Source organism: Schistocerca cancellata, chromosome 12, assembly GCF_023864275.1.
Source record: "Schistocerca cancellata isolate TAMUIC-IGC-003103 chromosome 12, iqSchCanc2.1, whole genome shotgun sequence".
Taxonomy (NCBI): domain Eukaryota; kingdom Metazoa; phylum Arthropoda; class Insecta; order Orthoptera; family Acrididae; genus Schistocerca; species Schistocerca cancellata.
The window spans coordinates 13,851,184-13,879,116 of NC_064637.1; the positions used below are offsets into that span (position 1 = coordinate 13,851,184).

Genomic DNA, 27,933 nt, shown 5'->3' on the forward strand with positions numbered 1-27,933 from the left:
GGTTTTCGGGCGCTAATCCGGATATCTAATGACTACTGAGGTCGCCGATATGGAGTACCTGGCAGTAGGTGGCAGCACAATGCAGCTAATATGAAAAGCGTATGTCTTTGGGAGTGTCTGAATACTTTTTATCACATAATGTATCTATTCGTCTTCTAATATATTCCTCTCCCCTGCTTCAGTCAAACACTGTCAGTGCTTCCTCCGAAACTCTCACAAACACTACCGTATTTACTCGAATCTAAGCCGCACTTTTTTTCGGTTTTTGTAATCCAAAAAACCGGCTGCGCCTTAGAATCGAGAGCAAAGCAAGCGGAAGTTCTGAAAAATGTTGCTAGGTGCCGCCACAACTAACTTCTGCCGTCGAATATATGTAGCGCTACACAGGCAAGCTTTGTAGGCACAAAGATGAACACTGGTGAAAAAACCTCTGCGCCAGTAAAAAAAAGGGTGCAAGACGAGCTTTTTTTCTCCGCCCCAAGTTTCGACCACTGCATTTTCATACATTATCCAACGAAGTAAATACAAATTCCGTATTGTTCATCTTCGAATGTAGCAGAATTTCAATGTACTACGAAAAGCTGACTGGCAAGACTGTTTGGGATGTTTGTCAATATGGCCAACTCTACGTTCTCAATTTTTTCCTACCTGTGAGAAGAGATGGTTGCTAATAGGAACCTGATGAAATGTGAATCATAAGAATAATAAGAATATAAACATTTTGCCACGTATTTTTCATGTTTGCTGCTATCTCATTTAAATTCTGTCCGCCTAATAAACTACGAAAATAGAGTGAGACAACAGCAAACACGGAAGAATAAACACATCATGTCATGTTTATATTCGTATTATTCTTATGCCTAATAGTGATACAGTCAGAAACAAAGCACGGCAACTGACTAGATTTTTAAACCTAAGATGACTAATTTCTTTGCAGAATTTGATGTACTAAAGAAGCGGCCGCAAAGATTTTAAAACGGAGAAAAATTTTCACCTAACTCTCGTTTAGAACATGTTGTATCATACGCAGTCTATTATTTGGTTCTTGTTGATCATTATCAAAGAAAGCAGCAGTGTAAGTAACAACAAATAGCAGTCTCTTGCCATTGTTTCGCTAATGAGACGATTCCTCTCTTTTTCTTTTTCTTTTTCTTTTTTGTAAGCGGCGGTAGCGCGCACAAAAGCAAGCCATGCCGCGAGCCGCGACAGGCCATAAACACGCACTATCAGAATGCGACAAACAATGCATGACACAGTACAGTAATGCCTTTTGAGCTTAAGAGTGACGTAAACACGTATAACAAAGAAAACGGCAATTATCAGATCGAATCAAACTAAGCAATCCATTCAAACCAGACGAAGCACGTGAAAAAGGAAGGGTAGCCGAATAAATACAGACGGAGCGCCTGCCGCATAGCAATGGCTACCTGGTAAAGCTTAACTGCTATGCTTACGACTCGAACCAAACTAATGTAGCTGCATCGTCATTCATTCGACCTAAATTGTGTCAATGGACCAACTTTGTTTCGATTTGGAGGTGCGGCCTAAAACTTTTCTCTCCCCTTGAATTTCGAGTCTAAAATTACAGGTGCGGCTTAGGTTCGGGAATTTTTTTTTTCCTTTATTTCGAGTGTCATTTTTCAGGTGCGGCTTAGATTCGAGTGCGGCTTAGATTCGAGTAAATACGGTAATTCCATTTTCCCAGGTACCATCTCCTGAATTTTGTACCTTTCAGCAACTGGTTCAGTTTTAATCTCCAGTTCATAACCAATAAATTGTGGTCAGAGTCCACATCTGCCACCGGAACAAAATACGGTAATGAAGTGACCGCCTTACCGTTATACATATTTTTCCGACTCCTGTCTCGAGTGCCCAGTCAGACCCTTACCGGAGTGTCGCACTGACCTCGCATTCGCGGTACGTTCAGTTTTACGAGTACTTACCAGCCCATGAGTTTGGTCTTCTTGGGCATGCGGGTGAGGGGCGGGTTGAGACAGCCCAGGTGGTAGAACAGGTGGCACGTGTCGCACTTGGCCAGCAGGTGCTGGTCCGTCGTCTGCCGGCACGTTCCACACTCGTTCAGCGGCAGGCTGCCGCCGCCCTCTGGACCGACAGACATGTACATGAGACTATAGGCAATACGAGTCATTTTTATTTATTTATGTTACAAGTATCGCAACTAACGGAAAAACGCATTATTGTGGCCAAGACAGACACGAAGCCCAAGCCTGCTACAGTAGTACAAGTTCATAAGCCAACTAGCTCTGCACATGACAAAGAAATTGATGAAATGTATGATGAGATAAAAGAAATTATTCAGGTAGTGAAGGGAGACGAAAATTTAATAGTCATGGGTGACTGGAATTCAAGAGTAGCAAAAGGGAGAGAAGGAAACATAGTAGATGAATATGGATTGGAGGTAAGAAATGAAAGAGGAAGCCGTCTGTTAGAATTTTGCTCAGAACATAACTTAATCATGGCTAACACTTGGTTTAAGAATCATGAAAGAAGGTTGTATACATGGAAGAACCCTGGACATACTAAAAGGTATCAGATAGATTATATAATGGTAAGACAGAGATTTAGGAATCAGGTTTTAAATTGTAAGACATTTCCAGGGCCAGATGTGGACTCTGACCACAATCTATTGGTTATGAACTGTAGATTAAAACTGAAGAAACTGCAAAAAGGTGGGAATTTAAGGAGATGGGACCTGGATAAACTAAAAGAACCAGAGGTTGTACAGAGTTTCAGGGAGAGCATAAGGGAACAATTGACAGGAATGGGGGAAAGAAATACAGTACAAGAAGAATAGGTAGCTTTGAGGGATGAAATAGTGAAGGCAGCAGAGGATCAAATAGGTAAAAAGACGAGGGCTAGTAGAAACCCTTGGGTAACAGAAGAAATATTGAATTTAATTGATGAAAGGAGAAGATATAAAAGTGCAGTAAATAAAGCAGGCAAAAAGGGATACAAATGTCTCAAAAAACGATATCGACAGGCAGTGCAAAACGGCTAAGCAGGGATGGCTAGAGGACAAATGTACGGATGTAGAGGCTTATCTCACTAGGGGTAAGACAGATACTGCCTACAGGAAAATTAGAGAGACCTTTGGAGAAAGGAGAACCACTTACATGAATATCAAGCTCAGATGGAAACCCAGTTCTAAGCAAAGAAGGGAAAGCAGAAAGGTGGGAAGAGTATATAGAGGGTATGTACAAAGGCGATGTACTTGAGGACAATATTATGGAAATGGATGAGGATGTAGATGAAGATGAAATGGGAGATATGACACTGCGTGAAGAGTTTGACAGAACACTGAAAGACCTAAGACAAAAGAAGGCCCCCGGAGTAGACAACATTCCATTAGAACTACTGACGGCCTTTGGAGAGCCAGTCATGATAAAACTCTACCATCTGGTGAGCAAGATGTATGAGACAGGCGAAATACCCTCAGACTTCAAGAAGAATATAATAATTCCAATCCCAAAGAAAGCAGGTGTTGACAGATGTGAAAATTACAGAACTATCAGTTTAATAAGTCACAGCTGCAAAATACTAACACGAATTCTTTACAGACAAATGGAAAAACTGGTAGAAGCCGACCTCGGGGAAGATCAGTTTGAATTCTGTAGAAATGTTGGAACACGTGAGGCAATACTGACCCTACAACTTATCTTAGAAGAAAGATTAAGGAAAGGCAAACCTACATTTCTAGCATTTGTAGACTTAGAGAAAGCTTTTGACAAAGTTGACTGGAATACTCTCTTTCAAATTCTGAAGGTAGCAGGGGTAAAATACAGGGAGCGAAAGGCTATTTACAATTCGTACAGGAACCAAATGGCAGTTATACGAGTCGACGGGTATGAAACGGAAGCAGTGGTTGGGAAGGGAGTGAGACAGGGTTGTAGCCTCTCCCCGATGTTATTCGATCTGTATATTGAGCAAGCAGTAAAGGAAACAAAAGAAAAATTTGGAGTAGGTATTAAAATCCACAGAGAAGAAATAAAAACTTTGAGGTTCGCCGATGACATTGTAATTCTGTCAGAGACAGCAAAGGACTTGGAAGAGCAGTTGAACGGAATGGACAGTGTCTTGAAAGGAGGGTATTATATGAACATCAACAAAAGCAAAACGAGGATGATGGAATGTAGTCAAATTATGTCAAGTGATGCTGAGGGAATTACATTAGGAAATGAGACATTTAAAGCAGTAAACGAGTTTTGCTATTTGGGGAGCAAAATAACTGATGATGGTCAAAGTAGAGAAGATATAAAACATAGACTCTCAATGGCAAGGAAAGCATTTCTGAAGAAGAGAAATTTGTTAACATCGAGTATAGATTTAAGTGCCAGGAAGTCATTTCTGAAAGTATTTGTATGGAGTGTAGCCATGTATGGAAGTGAAACATGGACGATAAACAGTATGGACAAGAAGAGAATAGAAGCTTTCGAAATGTGGTGCTATAGAAGAATGCTGAAGATTAGATGGGTAGATCACATAACTAATGAGGAGGTATTGAATAGAATTGGGGAGAAGAGGAGTTTGTGGCACAACTTGACTAGAAGAAGGGATCGGTTGGTAGGACATGTTTTGAGGCATCAAGAGATCACCAATTTAGTATTGGAGGGCAGCGTGGAGGGTAAAAATCGTAGAGGGAGACCAAGAGATGAATACACTAAGCAGATTGAGAAGGATATACATTGCAGTAAGTACTGGGAGATGATGAAGCTTGCACAGGATAGAGTAGCATGGAGAGCTGCATCAAACCAGTCTCAGGACTGAAGACCACAACAACATTGCAACTATGATACACTGTATATTTTTGAACGAGGGATTGAGAGAGAGCCTCGTGTGTCATTTTGTATTGGTGAGGGACTGTACGGTATGTGGAAAGCTTTTCCCGGATTTGATCTGTCGATGTGCGGTTTGGTCTCGAGACCAGAGCGTCCGTCCTCTCCTTTCTCGCCACCCCACTTCCCGCCAGCCGTTCAGCTGCACAGTACTGTCGAGGAAGCGCCGCTCGCTTTCAGATGTGGACACCGTGCTCAGAATAACGGCGCGGTAAGTTTTTTTTGGGGCGGATATCGAGCCACTGCACGACACTCGACACTGTCTGCACTGTCCTCTTAATGTTCGGTACCTGGTGTAGTGTTACCTTTTTATTTTATTATCTCTTCTTCTCATTAACTATTGAAACAACATCACTTTGATATGTAATTTTAATTTTCACCAAAAGCACATTCAACACAGCGGGAAAATACACGTCTTTCGTATCAAGACAAGAGAGAGAGAGTCCTCCTTTAGTTCTTAAAAACAAAAACTATGCAAAAGTAAAAAAAAAAAAGAAGAACAAAATTATTTATAAAATCGGTCGCTGGCGCAGCGCTCTTCTGCGTGCGCGATCGTAAATTATAACTTTGCGGAAGTCAAAGTACCATTACAATGCCTCCTCTACTGACACGCTCCGCAAGCGAGCGTGGCAGTATAGAAAATTTACATAGATACATACATATATGAGAAAATAAGAAATTTACATATTACAAAAAATATTTCTGAGCATTATGCTCTTTGCGTATCAGTCTTTGTATACAGTCTTTTTGGTGTGTATCTTCTTTAGGAGTCGTAACATTAATGTCTTTGAATTGCAGCGTATTATCGTTGCTTAGCGCAGCGTTTGAATTCAGTTCACATGATTCGTGTTTACAATGGAATTAATTCGAACAATAAATGTTTCTTTTATATTGCTCCAATGTCTTTAAACGTAGTATCGGATTCTGAGTGTGTGTGTACTGCCTGGATCTCTTGCGTGTGACTTGAAGAAAATCCAAAGTTTGTTCAGTGTGTCAACACGAAATTGTGATCTCCAGTAGTCGAATTTTGGTGGCGTCTACCGGGGTATAAATGGTCAATGAGGGCACAAGAAACACCTCACTGCCTACGACAGGTGATGAGCTTGTCTTTTACACCAACCTGAAGACCTGCCGGCTTCCACAACACCATACACTTCAAAGCATGTTGACACTACGTAAATATTGCTTGACCAGTGTTCCATCACGTTGGTTTCTTCTTTGCATTTTCAGTTCCATTTATATGAATCATGTGCTACATGCACAAGTCCTTTGCATCTCATTAACATCTCCTTAAAATACATTTCTCGATACAATAAGTACATGAATATACAAATATTTACAATTAATCATTACATGAGATACATTGTTGTCATGTAGTACATACACAGAATTAAATGAAAAATATAGTCAATTTTTTTACGTTACATTCAATATCATTGTGCTGACATGTGAATTACATTACATTCAGATTGAAATATACATTTTATTTGTTAGCTCATTCTCTCTCTCTTTTTTTTTCCGTTACACTTGCAACATTTGAAGATAATTGTGGCAACTCGCTAGAATATTCAACTTAAAATTCATCTTGCCTCCTGGAATAAAATTTACACATATTTCAAGCTTCAAGACAGCCCTCTGTAGGAGGATAGGTTCATGGGATGGTTGCTGACTACTTCATAAATACTAGTAAAGTGATCCCCTACAATGGACTACACAAAATAAAATATGATTAATAAAATACATGTTAACTTAATATAAGGTAACAGTTCCTATACCTAATACCGTTTCTAAGTGTGGTGTCCCCACTATTGCTGTTTCTAAGAGTGGTACCCCTCTATTACCGTTTCTAAGAGTGGTGCCCCTCTAAATATCTTAGGATCCTACAAGTATGTACATCAGTGTGGTAAGTGAATATATATATATATATATATATATATATATAATAGAGGGAAACATTCCACGTGGGAAAAATATATTCAAAAAGAAAGATGATGAGACTTACCAAACAAAAGCGCTGGCAGGTCGATAGACACACAAACAAACACAAACATACACACAAAAATCTAGCTTTCGCAACCAACGGTTGCCTCGTCAGGAAAGAGGGAAGGAGAAGGAAAGACAAAAGGATATGGGTTTTAAGGGAGAGGGTAAGGAGTCATTCCAATCCCGGGAGCGGAAAGACTTACCTTAGGGGGAAAAAGGACAGGTATACACTCGCACACACACACATATCCATCCGCATATACACAGACACAAGCAGACAAATGTCTGCTTGTGTCTGTGTATATGCGGATGGATATGTGTGTGTGTGCAAGTGTATACCTGTCCTTTTTCCCCCTAAGGTAAGTCTTTCCGCTCCCGGGATTGGAATGACTCCTTACCCTCTCCCTTAAAACCCATATCCTTTTGTCTTTCCTTCTCCTTCCCTCTTTCCTGACGAGGCAACCGTTGGTTGCGAAAGCTAGATTTTTGTGTGTATGTTTGTGTTTGTTTGTGTGTCTATCGACCTGCCAGCGCTTTTGTTTGGTAAGTCTCATCATCTTTCTTTTTGAATATATATATATATATATATATATATATATATATATTTAAAAAGAAAGATGATGAGACTTACCAAACAAAAGCGCTGGCAGGTCGATAGACACACAAACAAACACAAACATACACACAAAATCTAGCTTTATGTTTGTGTTTGTTTGTGTGTCTATCGACCTGCCAGCGCTTTTGTTTGGTAAGTCTCATCATCTTTCTTTTTAAATATATTTTTCCCACGTGGAATGTTTCCCTCTATTATATTCATATATATATATATATATATATATATATATATATATATATAGTTCAAGTCAATCATGTTCCTATAAAGTTTGTGTAGTTCATCTCCTTCCTTTCATGAGTGTCAAGCAATATAAATAAATGTTTTACTTAATAAATAAATAAATCTTCTTAGATAATTGCTGCTGCGTTCCATGCTGTATATCCATTCTGTATTTACCTTGTGGTACCTGTAAAATTCTATTCATAAATAAATATTTGTGTATGTCTCTCCATACTGTCAGATAATCACGAATTATATAATGTCCAATATTTCATCAACATGTATAAATTTTTCTAAGGAAGGGATGAGAGTATGAGCCGCAACAGAGGACTGACGTTTTGTTTTCTCCTTATTCTCCTTTCTATTTAATGGTGCATCAGTTCAGTTCAGTAGATGAGCTTTAATTATGTCATTAGATGACTGCTAAATATGTTCTCTTAAATAATTCTTCCAATCTGAAGTGTCAAGCCTACATAACTCCAAAAATTTCATTACAAGTTCCCATTAGATTAGTGTTAAAGTGTTATAGATTTAAATCTTCTGGTATATTTCCAACAGTGGCTGCTGTAAATAATTCTTTCCACATAAATCTATACTTTCACTTTTAGTTATAAGAATATATAAGACACCACGTAAGTTATTATCTCAGGCATACCAATCTTTCAATAAATAATATTCTTTCCATTACTTTCATTCTGTATTCCATGAGTACATGTGATATAGCGTTCAAATCTAGTTTCTCTCCTCTCAACATATTCTCCATTACTCATAACATTCTCACCTATCCATTATTCATTCTTCACAAAATAACATATACTTATTCCTCAGCATTATATATATATATATATATATTTTCCTCTTATTCATCATCACTTACTTTTTACTTCAACAACAACAATAATAATAATACCCTTTTCTCATCTTATATTCCATTTACCTCTCTCCATATTACTATTTATCCTCTTATTAAACTAAAATTACATTCACTCATCTCATTCAGTCACTCACATCACTCATATCAACATTACTATTATCACATGCCTCCTAAAGAAAATAATTCTGTTCAGTTCTCTGCCTCCTCTAATGTGTATATACCTCCTCTAATGTGTATATGCCTCAATAGCAACTCCTCTTGTAACCAAATATCTTATTAGCTATTGGATGGTTCACATTGCTTTCTAGACTTACCTGCATTCATTAGATTGTAAGTATCTGTATAACTTAAATGTAGGCTCATCATAACTGTATATCATATTAATTATCTTCTCCTCAGTAGCTAACATTTTACTGTATGTATTTTTTCAAATGTCTGTGTGGATGTAGACCTCTGGGTTTGTGTGTTAATGGATATTCTAATGAATAACAGCCAGGGTGTGGAATATTTGCAATTCGGTATGGTCCAGAGTATATCATCTGCCATTTCCTGTTTAAATGTTTCAGTTTTGTGGGTTTAGGATGTGTTCTTAGTAAAACTAACTCATCAACTTGAAATGTTTGTGCTTTCCTGACACCTCTGTCATATTTCTGCTTTCTTTCCTTAGCTTTGTCACATAATGTTGTGTAAGCTTGTCTTACCTTTTCTTCTAAACTAACATGATTTGTTGTTGCTGTAAATTTAGGTAGAGGGTCTGTCCATTCATTTCTTTCTGTTTTATCCATAATTAATTCAGTTGGTGTGTATCCAGTAGAAATGTGAGTTAAATTGTTCACTATTTGTTCAAATGGTGCTAGGTATTCTACCCATTTTGTGTGCTTCTCTGGTGTGTGTGTTCTCATAAACTGTCCAAATTCTCGAAATGTTCTTTCTACTGGGTTACCTGCTGCGTGAAATCTTGAAATTAAAATATGTTTAACATTCTGTTCTTCAATAAATGTCTTCCATTTTAAACTGGTAAAATATGCTGCATTATCAGTGATCATAACTTCAGGTTTTCCTATTCTTACAAAATAATCTGTTAATAGACGTCTGGTAATAGCAGTGGTAGAAACTGAACGTAAAGCATATAATTTTAAATACTTTGTGAAAACATCTAACACAGCAAGGATGTATTTCATTCCTCCACGTGCTTGTGGATAGGGTCCTGCAATATCTAAAGAAATTAGCTGTAATGGCCTCTTAGGTATGATTGGGTGCAATTCATTCATGCTTGTGCGATTAGAATATTTGGCTTTCTGACATATGATGCATTTCCTAATATTACTCAATACTCTTCGCCTTAAATTTGGAAAATAGCAATATTGTATAATCTTATCTGTACATTTGGTTACACCATAGTGTCCCCAAGTTCTGTGTGTAAATAAAATAAAATCATCAACATGAGCTTCAGGTAAGCAAACACACCAATGCTGTGATTCAGGGTTTCGTCGGTGAAATAATACTTCTTTGTGTAACGTGTAATATTTTTCAAGATGTGGGTCTGCTCCTGCACGTAATTTATTCTTTATCTGGATCCACCTGGGATCATTGTCCTGCAATATGGCTAACTTCCTGCACATGTTTTTGTAGTAAGGTGCAAATGTACCATCATACATGAGTAAAATTTTGAAATCTGATGTTTGTTCTGTCACATCTGAAAATTCTTGTAGGCCTTGTGGCAAACGAGATAGAGCATCGGCTATAATGTTGGATTCTCCTTTTATATATATAATATCAAAATCATATTCTTGTAGTGATGCACACCAGCGTGCAAGACGTGGATGTAATAACTTGCATGATAGCAGGAAAGAAAGAGCTTGATGATCAGTATAAAGCTTAGTACGTTTTCCCCATAGAAAGTAGCGAAACTTGCGAAACGCCCCTACTATGTCAAGTGTTTCGCGCTCGGTCACTGAATATGACTTTTCGCATTCAGTGAGAGTGCGGCTAGCAAAACTTATAGGTTTGATGACTGTTTGTTCATCTTCTACATGAATTTGGAATAAAAATGCTCCGAGCCCATAGGAACTTGCATCTGTTACTAGGCAAAAGTCTGACGTCATGTCAGGATGACATAACAACGGTGCATTAACTAAAGCATTCTTAATCACTTCAAAATCTGTCTGACAGAACTCTGTCCATTTCCAAATATTATTTCTTTTGAATAAAGATAGAAGATGTGGACTGTTAAGAAGGTGGTAGGGTACAAATTTCCTGAAGAATGAAGATAGACCAAGAAAGGCTTTGAGTTGTTTACGATTCTGTGGAGATGGAAAATTCTTTATTGCATCAATTTTTCTTGAGTCTGGATAAATGCCTTCAGTTGATATGATGTGACCAAGGAATTTGATTTCTCTCCTCCCTAATTTTGTCTTTGATAAATTGATAGTGATACCTGCGTCAGAAAATTTAGTCAGAAGTTGCTTCAAAAGATTTACATGTTCTTCCCAAGTAGTGGTGGCAATGACAATGTCGTCAACATAAACTGTGATTTGCGATAACAATTGTGGTCCAAGAACAGCATCTAAGGCTTCGATAAATACTCCAGCACTCACTCGTAGACCAAAGGGTAGAACACAGAATTGATAACTACGTCCCTCACATAGAAATGCAGTGTATTTATGACTGTTTTTATGGAGGTTCACCTGCCAAAATGATGAGCGGAGGTCGATATTGGTTAAATACTGTACATTATGAAATTTTAAAAGTTGTTCTTCCAAATTAATAGGTCGTGTGTTGATTGGGATTATAACTTTGTTAATTTCTCGTGCATCCAGCACTAACCTTACACTACCATCCTCTTTATTAACTGCTAGGATCGGACTGCAATATGGTGAATGTGACCTTTCAATGATACCCCAAGCTTGCATTTTTTCAATCTCTTTCAAAACTGCGGGTTTCTTTGACCAAGGAATATTATAATATGTTCTACAGTATGTTTTGTGTGGTTTAACATCCATCTCATAAGTATAGCCTCTAATAATTCCAGGTTTCTCCACAAATACCTCAGCAAATTGCTGCAAAACTTCAAGTAATTCAAGTTGTTGTTCCTTCGTCAGATATTCAGATTCTGTGCATTTCTCATATAAATCATTAGGTTTAATTCCCTGAGATACAGCTTCATTAAAAGTTAAATCACATACGTTTATTGCTGGTGGATACACAAAATGTAACTGTTCAAATTTACCTTGTTTACTGTTTAAGTTTTTACCCTGTGTTAACTCAATTGTCAGTTGTTGTTGGTTTACGGTTAAATGACATTTCCTTTTTCCTAAATCTATGATTGCTTGATATTCATTCAAAAAGTCAATTCCTAATATGCCGTGCATAACTAATTTGTCTACTACCAGAAAACTATAATTGAGTGGTATATTTGAAAATGTGAAGTTGATTAGCACTTGAAATTTCACATTCTTTGATTTGTTACCAGTGGCACTTATAATGTGACAATTCTGTACTGGCAATGTTTGTATGTTCATTATTTGTTTGAGTTCATTATATAAGGACATTGAAATGACACTTGCTGCTGCTCCTGTATCTAACATTACTTCCACTTCATAACTACCAATCATAACTCGTGTTATAGCCTGAATAATCTTCTTTGTTTTACTGGTACTATTAAAATCTACATCCTGATATAATTCCTTTTCTATTTTCTTACTGTCATCATATCGGAGAAAACAAATCGTCGGTTCCGTTGCGCTCTGCTCCCTACTGACCGTAACTCGAGCGCTTAGCTCGGTCGTCGTTCGTTTTCCGGCAAATTCGGTTGTTGCTGCGGGTTGGGTTCATTGCCCAACTCAATAATATTTACATTTCTGTCGCGCGTCACCCAAGTATCAGCTGTTTGGTTGTTGACATTACCCCGCGTCGCATTGGGAGTTCCGTTAGGTACAAATTGAGGGTTGCTGTATTGCATGTGTCGTGGCGGTTGTCCATTGTGATTTCCCCATACATTATTTCGCCCATGACTGTAACTGGTGTTGTCATTACTGTTATTCCTGCAATACATGTTTGGATGTTGTTGGATGTTGTTTCTCTGAAAATATCCTGGATGGTACCTGTTATCCTCTCTTTGATCTCTATAATTTCGGTTCCTTCTTCTGTTGTTGTTATTTTGAATATAACTGTTATTGTTCTGATTGTAATTATTGTTCGGATAACCATTATAGTAATAATTACTGTTTCCTTGCCAATGCTGCGAGTTGTTTCTCCTAATATTGAATGGATTTGTCCCAGTGTAGTGTGAATTGTTTCTTTGAGTGTTTTGTTGTGGTGTCGGAGGCGGATTCCAATAGCCTCTGTCATTTCTGTTGTGCGTACGCGAATTGCTTGGATGGATCAGATACAATTGATTTAAATTCCTGATCTCATCTCTGTAAACAACATCTATCTCATCAACATAACTGAAAAAATTCTTTTATGTTGTCCTCGGACACTCCTATTAATTTATCACGGTAAGGAAATGGTAAGTGGCTTTTAAGTGTTCTAATTACATCTGGTAAATCTGCTGGTTTTGTCCAATATAATGTTTTGTCTAGGTAGCGTTCAAAGTATTGTCGTAAAGTCTCTTTCTTCGGGTTGTAAATTTCTGGATTGTATACTTCTCGTTTTAAACTTTGCTGTTCTGTGATCGACCAGAATTCCTCAAGAAATGCTTATTCAAACTGTTCAAATGTTAAACATCGTCTTTTAATTGCTGCTCCCCACTTAGCTGCTCTTCCACCTAACAAATTTGTAACATATCGAATTTTGTCAGCTTCTAACCAATGTCTCGGGAAAATACCATCAAAAGAGCGGATGAAAACAATCGGATGCACTTTGTCTTTCTCATCACATGAAAATGTCTGAAAGTATCCATGTCGTACTAATGTTTCATCAGCTACTCCCGATGGTATTATGGGTCCTGTATTTTGTGTCAAACTGTGCATAGTATGTGGTGATGTCTGATAGTAATTTTGATCTTGTGGTAGCATTGAAAATGGCTCATTGGGATTTGTATCACTCATTGGTAATTCTATTTTCGGCTGTGTGCTGGGTCTAGCATTATTATGATTCTCATTTATGTTTTGGTTGTCTGTTATGGGTTTTGGTATCACTGACGAACTTGGTATTACATTCTCTTTAAGTTTACGTACCTCTTTCTGAATATTATCTGTTTCTCCCTTTACTTATTCCTTTGTCTTATCTAAAATGATCTGTGTCATTGTCTCAAACTTCTCATCTAAATAATCATCACATAATTTGCATTCATGTACAAGTTTTTCTGCTAGAGTTGTGTCATTCTTTAAAGATGCTACATCTGCTCTGTCTTCAAGCTTTTCTAACTTTTCCTGTAAGGATTTCTGCTCCAATGTTACATCATTTAATCTGTCTGAAAGGTCTGTAATCGTCAGGTCTAAGTGTTCTTGGTTTGTTTTTACGTAATTGTGTGACTGTCGTAATACGTCAACTTGGGTACTGGTTTTCTGTTGTTCAAAAGCTACTGTTAACAATTTCTCATTACATCGTTGTAAGTCAGTTTTTGTCTCGTCACTGAATTCCACAAATACCTTTTCTTGTCTCGTAACCTTGTCTGATAAGTCAGTAAATTTCCTTCCAAGACTACTGGTGGTTTCTGTCAAGTCGGCAATTTGTCTCGATTGTTTTTCAAAATTTTGTTTTATGTCCCGTGTCAGTTCATCGAATTTAGTGTCAAATCTTTTGTCTAAAGTGTCAAATTTTCTGTTTTGGTCACCAAGTAACTTCAGAATCTGGTTGAGCATGTCAGAGTCCTGTGTCTTAGTTTCGTCATTTTTCCGTGTCTGATTGATGTCTGGTTCTGAAGTTGACGTTGTCAATGTCACGTTTTGTCGCGTAGTACTCACTCTCCACTCGCCTGTATATCTGTTTAAATATAGGGGTTGTTGTCTTAATCGATCCGGTAAAATTATATCTTGAACATCCTCCCTATTAAGTTCAATATTCATTTGACTGTCGGACATGTTTTGCAATGTGTCACTTTCACTAAGCTTGTCCGCGGAAACAATTTCTACGCGTCCAGCGTCCATCTTGCGATTTTCATAATTAATTGCAAATAAAATTTTCCAATGGTAAAAAAAAATTTTTACCATTTTTGAAATCTGAAATTTCTCTTATGGAAATGGATATTGCTATATGATTTCTAATTAGAAATGGAATTATAAAATTGGCACTGAAATTTCCCTCTCACAAATAAATGACTGTGAATATGCGCTTCACTTATCATTTGCAATAATAGTAGTAAATCAGTTTTAACTACAAATTGAAAAAAATAATTTCGAAATAAATGGATCGGAATAAAGGAAGTACAGATGGCTGCTTGAAACTGGAAAAAATGTAAATTGCTGTACTCACCATTTTTTCTTTGTCAGTCTTATGTTGCAAATGTAGCGTCAAATATACAGTTTTCAATCCAAAATTTTTCTTTCGCGTCCGTGCAAATTATTTTATGGAACGCTATCCTTTTCCCTTTTTTTTTTTTACCAAATTAATTTCCTCAGCATGAAAATGAAAATTAACACAAATTAATAACAGGGAAAACAATATTGTTGTAAATTTCATGCACGTAACATTACAATTGAAATGAATGAGACTTAGTCCAAATTCATTTTCTGATGCTATTAAGTGGTTAAAATTAGATAAAATGTCCAAAATTAATAATAACTGCACTTGTATCAAATCCAAACTGCACTTGTATCAAATCCAAACTGCACTTGTATCAAATCCTAACTGCACTTGTATCAAATCCGAAGATTGCACGTCCTGTCACCAGGACGCCAATTGTAGTGTTACCTTTTTATTTTATTATCTCTTCTTCTCATTAACTATTGAAACAACATCACTTTGACATGTAATTTTAATTTTCACCAAAAGCACATTCAACACAGCGGGAAAATACACGTCTTTCGTATCAAGACAAGAGAGAGAGAGTCCTCCTTTAGTTCTTAAAAACAAAAACTACGCAAAAGTAAAAAAAAAAAAGAAGAACAAAATTATTTATAAAATCGGTCGCTGGCGCAGCGCTCTTCTGCGTGCGCGATCGTAAATTATAACTTTGCGGAAGTCAAAGTACCATTACACTGGCCATAAACTGGCATAATTCGGGGTCGTTTTAAATGGCATTAAAAATACAAGAATGTGATAGGAACACGATTATTGTCCACTTAAAAGATAAAAAATGTGCATTACAGCAATAGTATTTTATTTTAGTACACACAATTCAATAAAACACGAGAGAATCGAGAAGAAAAATACTAGACTTCTGTGAGAACACACTGTTGAGCAGTACAGTTATTATATTGTCTGATTTACGAGAGTACAGGAATGTTGAAAACTGGATATCTGAAGGGTGAAGCTTTTTTACGGCTCAAGCACAACCGGTTTCGGTGTGGAAAACTCGGGGGCACGACTTCACTGTCCGTCTACTCTCATTCCCGTAGCTTGCCCCTTTTCCTCCCTCCCAAACCCCCCGGGCCTCTCTCTCTAATCTCCTCTATCTTCCTGAGCTGTCTTTGGAGCAGCGAGTCAGATTGAGCTCACTTGCAGCAGATCACACATATGCAACAAAATACTGACAAAACTGTAAATTTCATGTAGCAGATCATCTCTGGGGGAAACTTATGTCCGACGTCTTTGGTACGTTGTCTTTACATTTCATTATCACATATCAATTCACTTCTAAAACTGTATGTAGTCGATGAAACGAGTAAAATAATCAAACTCTTCACTTGTATAAAAAATTAAATAATAAATAAATAAAAAAATTTGAATCTGTCCCCAATTCTTCAGAGGACATCTGCATTTTTGGCAGATTGCCTCATTCTGACCGACGTCGGCCAAATTTGTCGGAATTATGTGCTAAACTTAGTACTACAAATGGTGACTGAATATTTATCCCACTGTCCAAATGGCTCGAGTATGCTGGAATCGGCACTCCTAAAATGGAAACAAAGTCGTGAAGACTGTTTGCAAATGCAAAAAGAGGGAGTAAGCTACTCGCTTTACAGTCTTCTGAAATACAGTGAATACAAAGATTTTCTGTCCGTATCTGCTTGTGTCTGTATATGTGCGGACGGATATGTGTGTGTGTGTGTGTGTGTGTGTGTGTGTGTGTGTGTGTGTGTGTGTGTGTGTGTGTGTGTGTGTATACTTGACCCTTTTCCCCCCTAAGGTAAGTCTTTCCGCTCCCAGCACTGGAATGACTCCTTACCCTCTCCCTTAAAACCCACATCCTTTCGTCTTTCCCTCTACTTCCCTCTTTCCTGATGAAGCAACCGTGGTTTGCGAAAGCTTCAAATCATTATATTGTGCAATCCTTCCTCATGTTTTCAAGTCTGGATAGTGTTCTTTGAAGAGAGACTGTTTTATCTGCAAGCACTGCCATGTTGTCAGCAAATCTGGTGCAGTCGATCTTTCGGGCTCAGTCCTTCCTTCCGGACTTAGTCCCTCCTTCTCTATTTCTAGAGTCTCCATTACCGAGTCATCGATACGTACGGTAAAGAAAGTCGGTAACAGACAATGACCCTGTCATACTCTTCTTCCAATTTCAATCCAGTATGTCATACAGCAGATAAAATTAAAGGTGTACGAAACATGTGATGCCACCCACACTTATCAAAATACGTCAAGCTGGACTCGACCCAGAGGTCAGCCGAAGATCGCAGTGCTTCCCTAGGCTGGGTCCTACCGGATGTAACCTGTCATCTTCCTCTGACATCTGAACTCGCTTACTGAGCCGATTACTGTGCAACTCCAAAGCGTGGAGCAGCTTGGAATTTTTCACATTATTTTACAATTCACTGTCTGCAAGAAAAGAAGTGAGAGCTGAGATAAAAGAAAAAGTCTAGGACTGACTGACGATCAAAACTGAGACTTTTGGATTTGTAGTCTGTCATTCGCCAATTGAGCTTACTATGTTTTAGGCCGTGTTACAGATACTACACAGACAAACTGCCTATCGGCTTCTGTCTCGGGTTCGTCGGCCGACATTCATCTATTGAAAATCAATAGACGAACGTCGGCCGACGAACCCGAGACAGAAGCCAATAGGCAGTTTGTCAACAACTGGCCACGAAAGCCTTAACAATTTTGTAGATACTACACTACTGAACTGGGTCTTGTAAGGGGTACTACTATAGTAGATGTCTGCACACATCAAAGTACTGTCCTCGATATTTATACTTACACAATTTTACGGTTTTCAGTCTATATTCCAACAGATAAATAAAGAAAAAAAAAAGATTTCTGAAAAACAGTAATTATTACTGTGTTTGCAATGCACACATATCTAAAGATAATATCTCGACAAGGAATTTACGTACGGCTAATACCCGACCTACTTGGACACCTCGTGTAAAAATGCCGTTACTTCCCGCTCGAGTAGCTCCTCGACGGCCTCACGCGGTCGAATGTAGTCTCTTCCGGTTCTTTCGACAAGGACGAATCCTCGGCAGTACCGGGAATTGAACCCGGGTCCCGCACACTTCGGTCGGACAGGCCAACCACTCAGTTACGGAAGTGGACTTGTGTTGCATTTGACTCTACCAGTATAACTCGGACCGACTCAAAACTAACTCCAACTGACACAAACAACACACCAATTACATACGTATGCAAACGCCTGACTGAAAAACCCGTACTGTCGACCCTAGGACACGCGTCTCGGCACCGAGGAATTCGGTCCGGTAGATACACTCGCACACTACACAGTTCGTGCCACATTCGAACGGCACACCTCACACTGAGTACACTCTGTCCGGTGCAGATTTTTTACGGACACGGCACTCCTCTAATTTTCCACTCGTGGAGAATACCGTCCCGATATTACACTTACCGGCCCACGAAGAGCACTTACCGCGCGCGTGGTGCTGGGAGCGGTGCGGCTGTACGGCACGGGCGGTGGCGTCCGGGGGGACGGGGCCGCGCCCGCCCTTACCCGGGGCCGGCACCGGCGGAGGCAGCGCCCGCTTCTCCATCTCGTCCACCGAGGGCAGGCCCTTGTCGGGGCACACCAGCAGCAGGAACGAGTGGTACTTGTGGATCGCCTGCTTCAGCCCCACGTTGATACGGCTCAGCTCCGCGTTCTCCTTCACGAGCTGCAGAGGTAAGTCGGTGACACCTGGTGAGTACGAGCAGCGCAACATCCTGCCACTCACTGTGGCCACTTAACTCACCGGAAACACACACACACACACACACACACACACACACACACACACACACACACACACACACGGTAGTGATGTGGTGCAAATGGTGCCAACTGATGCTGAACAACAGTGTGTGTTAGTGTTAGGTCATCCATGTGAGTACTAATAAGAGATATAAAATAAAAAATAAAATAAAAGGCATCATCAAATATCAGTTACATGATAAATAACACAAATTTAGAGGCTACAGATTCAAACAAATAGCTACAAAATGTAATTACAAAGAACTTAAATTAAAGTCACTTAAGAAAATGTACAGCGAACTGAATTTTATTGAAAGGCACTTAAAATTGCTACTAATCTACTGAAGAGACTGCCTACATTACACTTATCCATCCTCTTGTAACGAAGTACGGTTGCCCACTGCTATCCTGGTTTGGTTTTACACTCTTTCAGTAACTTCGTTATGCAATGAACTCCCCCCCCCCCCCCCCACCCCTACTCAGATTCAGACTACAGATTCTGTGGCCTTCAGCCTCATAGTACAGAATTCAGAAATAGTTTAAATAAAATTCCCCTAGTAAAATCTGTTATTTCAGTACGTTCTAATGTCTATTCTGAAAGTAATGAACAATGACGTATATTGTGCAACACATATTAAGTAAAATTCGAGTGAGTTAATAGATCAAATTCAGCTGTAAGGCTGCATCCAAAAGAAGCCTAAATTTTACTGATTCCAGAAAAGTGTTAAAATTAACCTAAAGTTAAATACATATTAAGACTTGAAATCTGTAGCCTGTATGACTTTCAGTGCCAATTGTGACCAAACTACTAAATAATTCCGAGATCTGTTTTGATACTTTTGCTACCTATATTTTTCAACGTAAAATGACTCCAGTCTCAACTTTGTAAGTGCATTAATTAAGAATTAAGTAAATTTGAATATGTAAAAATTATTGTTCAAGAGGGCTGCCACGTTTATAAGTCGGGAATTCCCCCTGCGGATCCATAAGTTAGTTCCGTGTATTTAAATTGACACAGCTCACTTGTGTTATTTAAGTAATAAAACCCAATAGTTAACTTCAAAACCAATTAGAAAGGATCATTTTAACCCTGGGAAATTATAAACTATAATATATTAACAGAAAGTCAAATATTCAAGCATTCGTCTATATAAGGTCCGAGCTGGTGCAGTTCTCAGTTAGTTCTCGGACAGATTGTCACGGAGCAAAAGTGCGGCAGGTCAGTTAACTTTTCCGGTTGGTACCTAAAAAGTGTAATTGTATTCGACTTTGAACAGTTAACGCGTATTGGGAACATTGTTGAAGACTGGAAGTTTTTAACGTACCTAATGTGACGATTATTAAGTATAAGAGGTCTGGTCACATGAATATTGTGTGTGCGAGTGATAACAAATCACACCGTGGTTGTCATAAATGTTCAACAATGAATACGGTCTTGACTTTTGATTTTGGAAAACTTAATCTAGGATCCTGGCTTCTTAATTTCAGTGTGATTTAGGTGAGACGGACGCAGCTACTGGGAAGACAATATTGAATAAGCAAAGCAAGGTAGGTCGGGAACGCTGCGCACTATCTACTGGGTGAGGAAATGTTTCATTACATCCGGTTGTGACATGAACTTTAAGTGGCACTAATTCAAGGATACAGCCCGGCACGTTACACTCTTCAGGATTATTGCTGTGCAGTAGGGGGTCCTTACACAACAGACTGAAGGAGGATACTGTAAAAGGTGAAAGGGAAGTTACTCTTTTCTCTTTTGTATTATCGCAAAACTGAGAAGAGTGTGTCAACGATAAAATCAGTACGGTATTCATTAAAACAAAGGTGTTTCTCATTGTGATAGTTCTTTTCACTGAATGTCAATTAAGAACTTTCTTCTGCATTTGCTTAAATATTTTCCTACCTCTGCAGTGGGAAATCGCCATCATAATAAAAGTACAAAAATCACAGCTCCCACAGAATCATTTAGGTGAGCACTTTTCCCACGTGCTATTTGAGAGTGGAACAGCTGGTAAATAGTCTGATAAGGTGGTTATATGAAACCTCTTGCAAATGCTTAAGTGTGAATTGAGGATTAATCGTGTAGACATAGACGTAAATTTTAAAATATTAGAGATATTCTCCCAACAGAAAAAGCCCCACACGATACGTGAACCTGAACCTATACTGTGACCCCTATCTCCACCGACAAAATTTACAGGTCATTTAGGGATACTTTCTGTGTATTTTGGTATAACAGACCTCAGTCTCTGCTGCACCATTGCAGGGCAATTGTGTCGTCTTTCATTTTTATTTCCACTATTGTGGTATATGTATCTTAACGATAATATCAGCATGACGGCACAAATGTCAACAGTGTACACGGCACATCTCATTCGGGAACAAACTCGTTCCACTCGCTCACGCTACTCGCTGTCGACAATGTGAAACCCCCACTTTACTCTTCACCCTCAAGGCTGCATTCAGTACTGCTCAGTTTTTCCTAAGATCTTCATCGTTCCTGGGAATGTCAGTTGTAAGTATACATGCAGCCGGTACGCACCTCATACCGAATACGACGGAAGCGTAGGTCGACGAAGTTACGTTCTTACGTTCTTGCAGTGACAGTGACTGCACCGTGATACTTTTTTGTCTGGAGATTCTTGTGTCAGACTGTGTTTCATTTTGTAAGTTTGGGCGATTGCACATTATAGGTTCGTTCGTTATTGGGAAGGTATTTTTACATAAACAAAAGTAATTAAATGTCAGTACAGAGCCCAGTGAATCTTAATTACATTAGCATTCTGTCACAAGTTACCAGAGACTGAGTAGTCAGAAGATATCCCAGCACAGCCTCTGACATATCATCAGTGGAGTTCAAGGCTCACCTTGGAGAGTGTTCATTTATTTAAGTTTACAACCCCCTTTTCTCTTAGTAATTATTTATTTCGTCAACTGAAGATGAAAGTTATATTCTAATGTACGAATATAAAAACAGTTTTATAACTGAAAAGTTCACCAGCAATAACAGAACAGAAGTGACCCAGCATTTCGTATCACGACAGTGGGATTCAGACCCTCTCAATTACAAATATGATTTCGGCCACGACAAATATGATAAGTATCAAGTCAGTACGGATGAGACATTTTTAAATGGCACAGATTTTTTTTACACATCTATCCATTAGCGTAAACTCTGCTGAAAGTGCCCATCAACTGTCGACACACACTCGCTAAGCTCTGGATGGTTTGTGCACAAAATCTGGCTCGGAGGGAATTTGTTAATTTCGATCTGAATGGCGATGGTGTAGAAAAGTAATACAAAGGGGTGGATTCAGGATTTTTCTAACAAATGTTCTGTATTTATTCCACTCCCGTATTAACTATTTAATAGAGCTCGCTTACTGGTTTGGTTTCGCATAAGAAAATCCTTATAAGGGCATAACTTAATGATCGGTAAACCACTAAACAAAACACTTGCATGCCACAATGAAGAATACCTTTTATGAAACAAATGTTAAATAATGACTGTTTGCCCACGAGGAATCTGATGAGTTCTGTGGAGCAAAAATAGGCCGACGTCTACTGCTGTGGCTGCATTCCATTAACGAGGTTAATTAATGGGAAATTTGAACTCACACAGAGAGATTGGAGTTCTGTGTGCCATCAGTTCATCAATGACAACACAAAATTTTGGTTACTTAAAACATTGGGTATTTTTTTGCTGCAAATACTGTCACAATCAAATGCCAATGTTCAAAATTATTCCCTCCTCAACGGAGCATACTATAGTGGAACCATATCACATATATGTAGATGTTATACGACCATTTCCTTTTTTTCACATACCTTCTGTTCCAGAAATTTGTTGCCCAGATTCCCAGCGAGCAGCTCGAGTTAATACTCAGTACTTCCACTTTCTCAAACTGTTTCTCTTTCACGTGAAGAAATAACCTGTGTTTACAAATGCTGCTGTGATGTGTTAATTGAAAATTAATTTTCTACCTTTATTGTATAGGCAGTCAAAATGTGTCAGATGTAGTATAAATACCGTTCAAAGGAGACGAAAATAATAGAAGTCACCAGTATTCTTGTACTGCTTTTACGAATAGGGTGTATGAGATATAAGTGGCACCATTTATCATCAATATTGTTGTTCAACCAAAAGTCTAATTTACAGAATATTCTGTAACACTATAGATGTCACATGACGTTTGGGCTTACTCCAGCTAGATACTGCAAAAACTATGCACAAACAGCTGGTGCTTCACTCTGTCTGAAGCATTTCTAGGGCTAGTGGTCATCACGCATTAAGTCTCCTTTCAGAATTCAATCACAAACGAGTCTCCTTCAGACAGCTAACTAACTGCGCTTGTATCACTCAGTGAACTCCTCTGCTGTGCTACTACCCACAAAAAGAATCTTTGCTGTACTGAATGTCACACGTGCCGCAAAGGAACGACGTGTGCTCTAGAAGTACACCGTGGCGAGTGCCAATTTGCTGCGCAGTCCACGACGTTTCTACGCACAGAAAAGGGGACAAATTTGTCGGAGGTCCTTTTGGAAAACAGTTCCGGACAGAAGAGGTGAGCTCGAGGGAAAACGAATTTGGAAACCTTGTAAGTAAACACAATTCCTCACACAACACGTCACTTTGGCACTTCCGTGGGATGCTGCACCTTGTAATGGTACTCGAATTACGTAACCGTTACGGCACCTCACCTCAACTCGACCTCTCGATACCGGCAATATTCTACTGTGTTTCTGTAAAGTAGTTAACATATTTCTGAGACAACATTCAGATTTGATTTCATTAATGTAGAGGTACTTTGATACTTCGATATGTTCATGTTGCGATGATATTATTCTTATGTGTATTCTTTCTTTTGTCACTACGATCTTTGTCGTACTTGTAACTCTGATTTTTGGGCGTGTAAGCGGTTACTAGAGTTAGAGAGTCGGACCTTGAAAGCGTCAAGTCTTGGACATCATGTTGAAAAGACGCATATTGTAGTCAGTTTATAAAATGTGAACTTTAACAGTAAGGAAGATGTTTTCAAGTACGTTTTATAACGTGATGTTTTGTGTGTTACGGGATACTGCAACAAAAGTAATAAAAAAGAAGTGTAACTTAAATTCGGAGTGCTGATTATTTTTTTACATCACCATTATGCTAACTTTCAAAGGTTTAATCTTCAAGAATGGTTTGTGAAACACATCTATAAAACTTTTTAATATCGCAAAATAAAACCTAGGCCTTTCTGCATCCGAGCTGGGAATCGTCACCACCTAGATTTTCGACGATTGAGCCACGAGTTCACAACGAGACCAGCGTGGGAAACACGAAAAGATGAGTGCCTAGTTTATCCATTATTTCATGAAATTACTTTATTAACTGTGCTCTAATGACACCTGCCACATAATATAACTTTGTCGTTGCCCGAAAATGCAGTATTTAGCAGCGTGAGCAACACCACAATTATAATTAATTTTTGACCTTTGTTGTGGTGGGGTTGTTAGAACCTCTACAGCAGTTAAGAATACACACTGAGATGACGCCCACAGTACACGATGCTAGAGTCTCAGAAAAGCAGCCCCAATACGGAAAATGCGCCTATCTGTAAAACGAGTTCACGGCGACACGAGATTATTCAAATTTTTAAAATTTCGAGTACGAGCGTAAGCAGAGGAGATAGCCTGTGACGAGTACACCTGTAGTACTGAACCGGCTGAGAACTGGGTGCCGTTCTCCCGCTCTTCTTTCCAATCGTCCTCTACACGACCTGGCAAACCTCCGTTAACGCAGGTGTCTTTGTTTACGTGTAAAGGAAGAAGAAAAATTTCTGAGAACTTTAAAGCAGTGGAAAATGATCTAATTCACATTTAGTTTATTTCAGAAGATTCTACACCACTGTATTCCTTACATTCAACTAAATATGCACTTAAATGTTACAGAAATTCTTACCGACCGGCCTACTGACACGAAACACTGTCGATTTAAATAAATATCGGCCATTTTTTTATTGTTCCTGCATACGGCCCATTTTCCAAACTCACCTCTACGGAAGCTGTGGTTTATCTTAGACCGACGGTGCTATTTGCAGGTAGTATGTCAGGGTATCTCATTTGCCGTATCCGCCCGGTAGTCGTTTCCTCCGCACACACGAGCAACCGCCCCACCAGGAGGACGTACGTAAACACAGACACGCTCGCACTGCACGGCCTGAGCCATTTACCACACAATTACGTGACACCTCGACAGCATCTGGGGATGCAGACCTCAACTGTCCCAGCGGAGAGCACTCTCGGCAGAGCTCTGCTCTACACGAGGTCGCGTGCCCACACAGCACCGTGCAGATATCTGTTGTAATGTTACTTTGACTACCGCACCTCTGCCAGTGCAAAGATATGATTTACGATCACGCATGCAGAAGAGCGCTGCACCAGCGACGGATTTTGTATAAGTAATTTTGATCCTTTCTTTTTTTTCCTTTCCTTTCCTTTCACGTAGGTGTTTGTTTTTAACAACTAGTTGATTACTCTCTTGTCTTCATACGTTCAAGACGTGTATTTTTCGGCACTGTGTTAAACAATGATTTTAAATGGAAATTAAAACTATATTACGAAACGAAGTTATTTCAGTAGTGATTCGCAATGGTTATCGCCAAATTTATAAATTAAACCTGACAGTGACAACTTCAAGAAATTTTCATCAGACGGAGAACAAGAGGACCAGTGAACAATGAAAAAAAGGACATCCTACAAGAAAATTTACAGAATATTCTGTAACACTGTAGATGTCACATGACGTTTGGGCTTACTCCAGCTAGATACTGCACAAACAGCTGGTGCTTCACTCTGTCTGAAGAATTTCTAGGGCTAGTGGTCATCACGCATTTAGGTCTCCTTTCAGAATTCAATCACAAACGAGTCTCCTTCAGACAGCTAACTAGTTGCGCTTGTAACACTCAGTGAACTCCTCTGTCCATTCCAGACGCAGCCACAAGACTATATTATAATAGATACTATGTTTTTGACAGAATTATAAGGTAAATTTCAACTTATTTCTGATGTTATTTCCTTACAGTCGCTTTTTGTAGTGTTGCCGACCCGGTCTGCCATTCGCGGTCAAATTACCGCACTATCTCAATCGGTAATATGAAGTCCGCTTTATCCGTAACTTATTCCATCAAAATTCAAAACCCAATCAGATTTTCTATATTCATGGCAGAACCCTGAGGAAAGGAAACACTACACTGTCCACTTCCAGAGACCTTTGCAGGACTGTGTCAAGTCAGTTACTCCCCACATTTCGAGTCGTCAGTACCGGCAGTTCCGTCCGGCCCCGTGGCAGTTCGTTCTCCACGCTACCAGCCGACCGTCCCGGCAGTTTCCTGTAGGAATATCACGGACGACATCACAGCAGAGATTTTTCTATTATATGTAGTTCTGTGGATATTAAACCGAGGACGTTAGAAGTGAATTTCATTTTGTTAATAGTGTTATTCTTTTAAAAGTGTCTTCAATTGCTCCCCGGTACGAGGATACTACAATGGCGACGAGGTGCCAGGCTTTTTCAGTGTTCTTCTGTACCCGCCGTTCTCTGTCGGCGTCTCCTTTCCTCTCGTCTGCCGTAATTTAATGGCGACGAGGTGAAAGTGTGTTTTGATGTCATCTCTCACAGGTTTTTTCTTTCAGTTTGGTCTTAGAACTCTTCTGCATATTGGTTCATTTGCCAGAGCACATTTTGTTATCACATTGCTCATCGTCTGCTAATTAGTATTGCTAAGGCAGTGTTTCCTCACTTGTTCTGTTCAGAGAGTCAGAGGACAGTGTTCTTGTATTTACAATTCTTACAGGTGGGTACAGTTTCGTCTATATGCAGCAAGTTTCTTAGTAGTTGTCTTTCCTGCACAGTTTAGGCAATTCGTTTAAGTGTGACCCAGAGGGAATTCTCATTCGCACTGCCGGTCTACGCCGTTTTCAGTGTTGAAAGGTTAAAGTTTCCGGTTTGCTAGCAGTGTTCTCAGACACAGTTCACACGTTTCGTAATGTCTGTCATGTCATCAGAGCAGCTATTATCTCAAGTCGTACACTTGCAGGAGCGGCAAATTCGGGGCTGTTAGAGGGCATATCTGAGCTCATTCAGGTTTCAGCTACAACTCAGCATACCATTTCCGCATCTGTGCCACTTTTTTGTGTGTTCGATGTTCGTAAAGAGGACTGGGACCTGTACTGGAGTTACTAAGTGCAGGTGAAGAAATTTTTTGCTCGTGTTATCAGTTCTTTTCCAAATCACACCCGGAGAAGTTAGATCACGATTTGTGGGTGAAACAGCTAGACGTACATTTTTATTGCCTCAGTCGACTCTGCCGACCGATGCTTGTGCCACGTCCCGAGTCTCTTTCACAGTGCTCGAGTGACCGCGTTTGTGAACAGATTTGACAGGGCGTCTGTAAGTTTTGTGTCTGACCAGTTGCCCCTCCTATCAGTCAGGTTATTTACACTGTTGTTGTCATGCCACGTGGCTACATCTCTTCTTCTCAAAGTTTAATGACAACAGTACTGCTACTCTCGACTCGGCCCTCACCTGCAACGCCGTCGGGCACTGCTTCTCCTGTCGGCACCATTTCTGTGTGTGCCACCGGTCCTCCTCTCGGTGACACTCCTGTCGGTGTCATCTCTGTCAGGGGCGGCCCTAGTGTCATCGCCGAGTCTGTACGTGACGACGTCAGCCCCGTAGTCATTCCACACGTTACCGGCACCGTTCTGGCTGGCGCTCCCTTCGTCGCCCGCTCTGTCTGCGACAACGTCCGTCGCCGACCCCGTCCCGGCTAGCCCTCGTGTCGTTCACAGTCCCACGAACCCCGCTGCCAGCCGTCTCGTCTGTCGGCCCCGTCCCGGACGGTCCCACTGTCGTCGCCATGTCTGTCTGCGACGGTGTCGGTCCTGTCGTCTGTCCGTCACCCCGTCGCCGGCCCTGTCCTGACATCACCGGCCACCTCACCCGTACGACCGACACCCGCCCTGGGGCAGGCAGTCCTCTCACTGCCCTCGCAGCTCGCCCGGTTGTCCCTGTGGCCGCTCCCGTTGTCGTCCTTGCCAGCCCGGCTACCGGTCTCACAGCTCACGCTGACACTGCCGATCCCGTCGTACGCTCGGTGTGCCCTCCCGC

General features: G+C 39.8%; 1 protein-coding gene across 2 annotated transcripts in view; it reads right to left on the reverse strand.

Annotated features, from left to right (window-relative positions):
* The window catches only part of LOC126109401 (PHD finger protein 14), a 205,500-nt gene that overhangs the window by 88,202 nt on the left and 89,365 nt on the right, over positions 1 to 27,933 (reverse strand). For both annotated transcript variants that reach the window (XM_049914432.1, XM_049914431.1), the window contains exons 11-12: positions 18,462 to 18,702; positions 1,944 to 2,103 (exon numbers count right to left, since the gene is read on the reverse strand). In XM_049914432.1, coding sequence (XP_049770389.1) covers positions 1,944 to 2,103; positions 18,462 to 18,702 — 401 coding nt within the window. The remainder of the gene's footprint in view (positions 1 to 1,943; positions 2,104 to 18,461; positions 18,703 to 27,933) is intronic.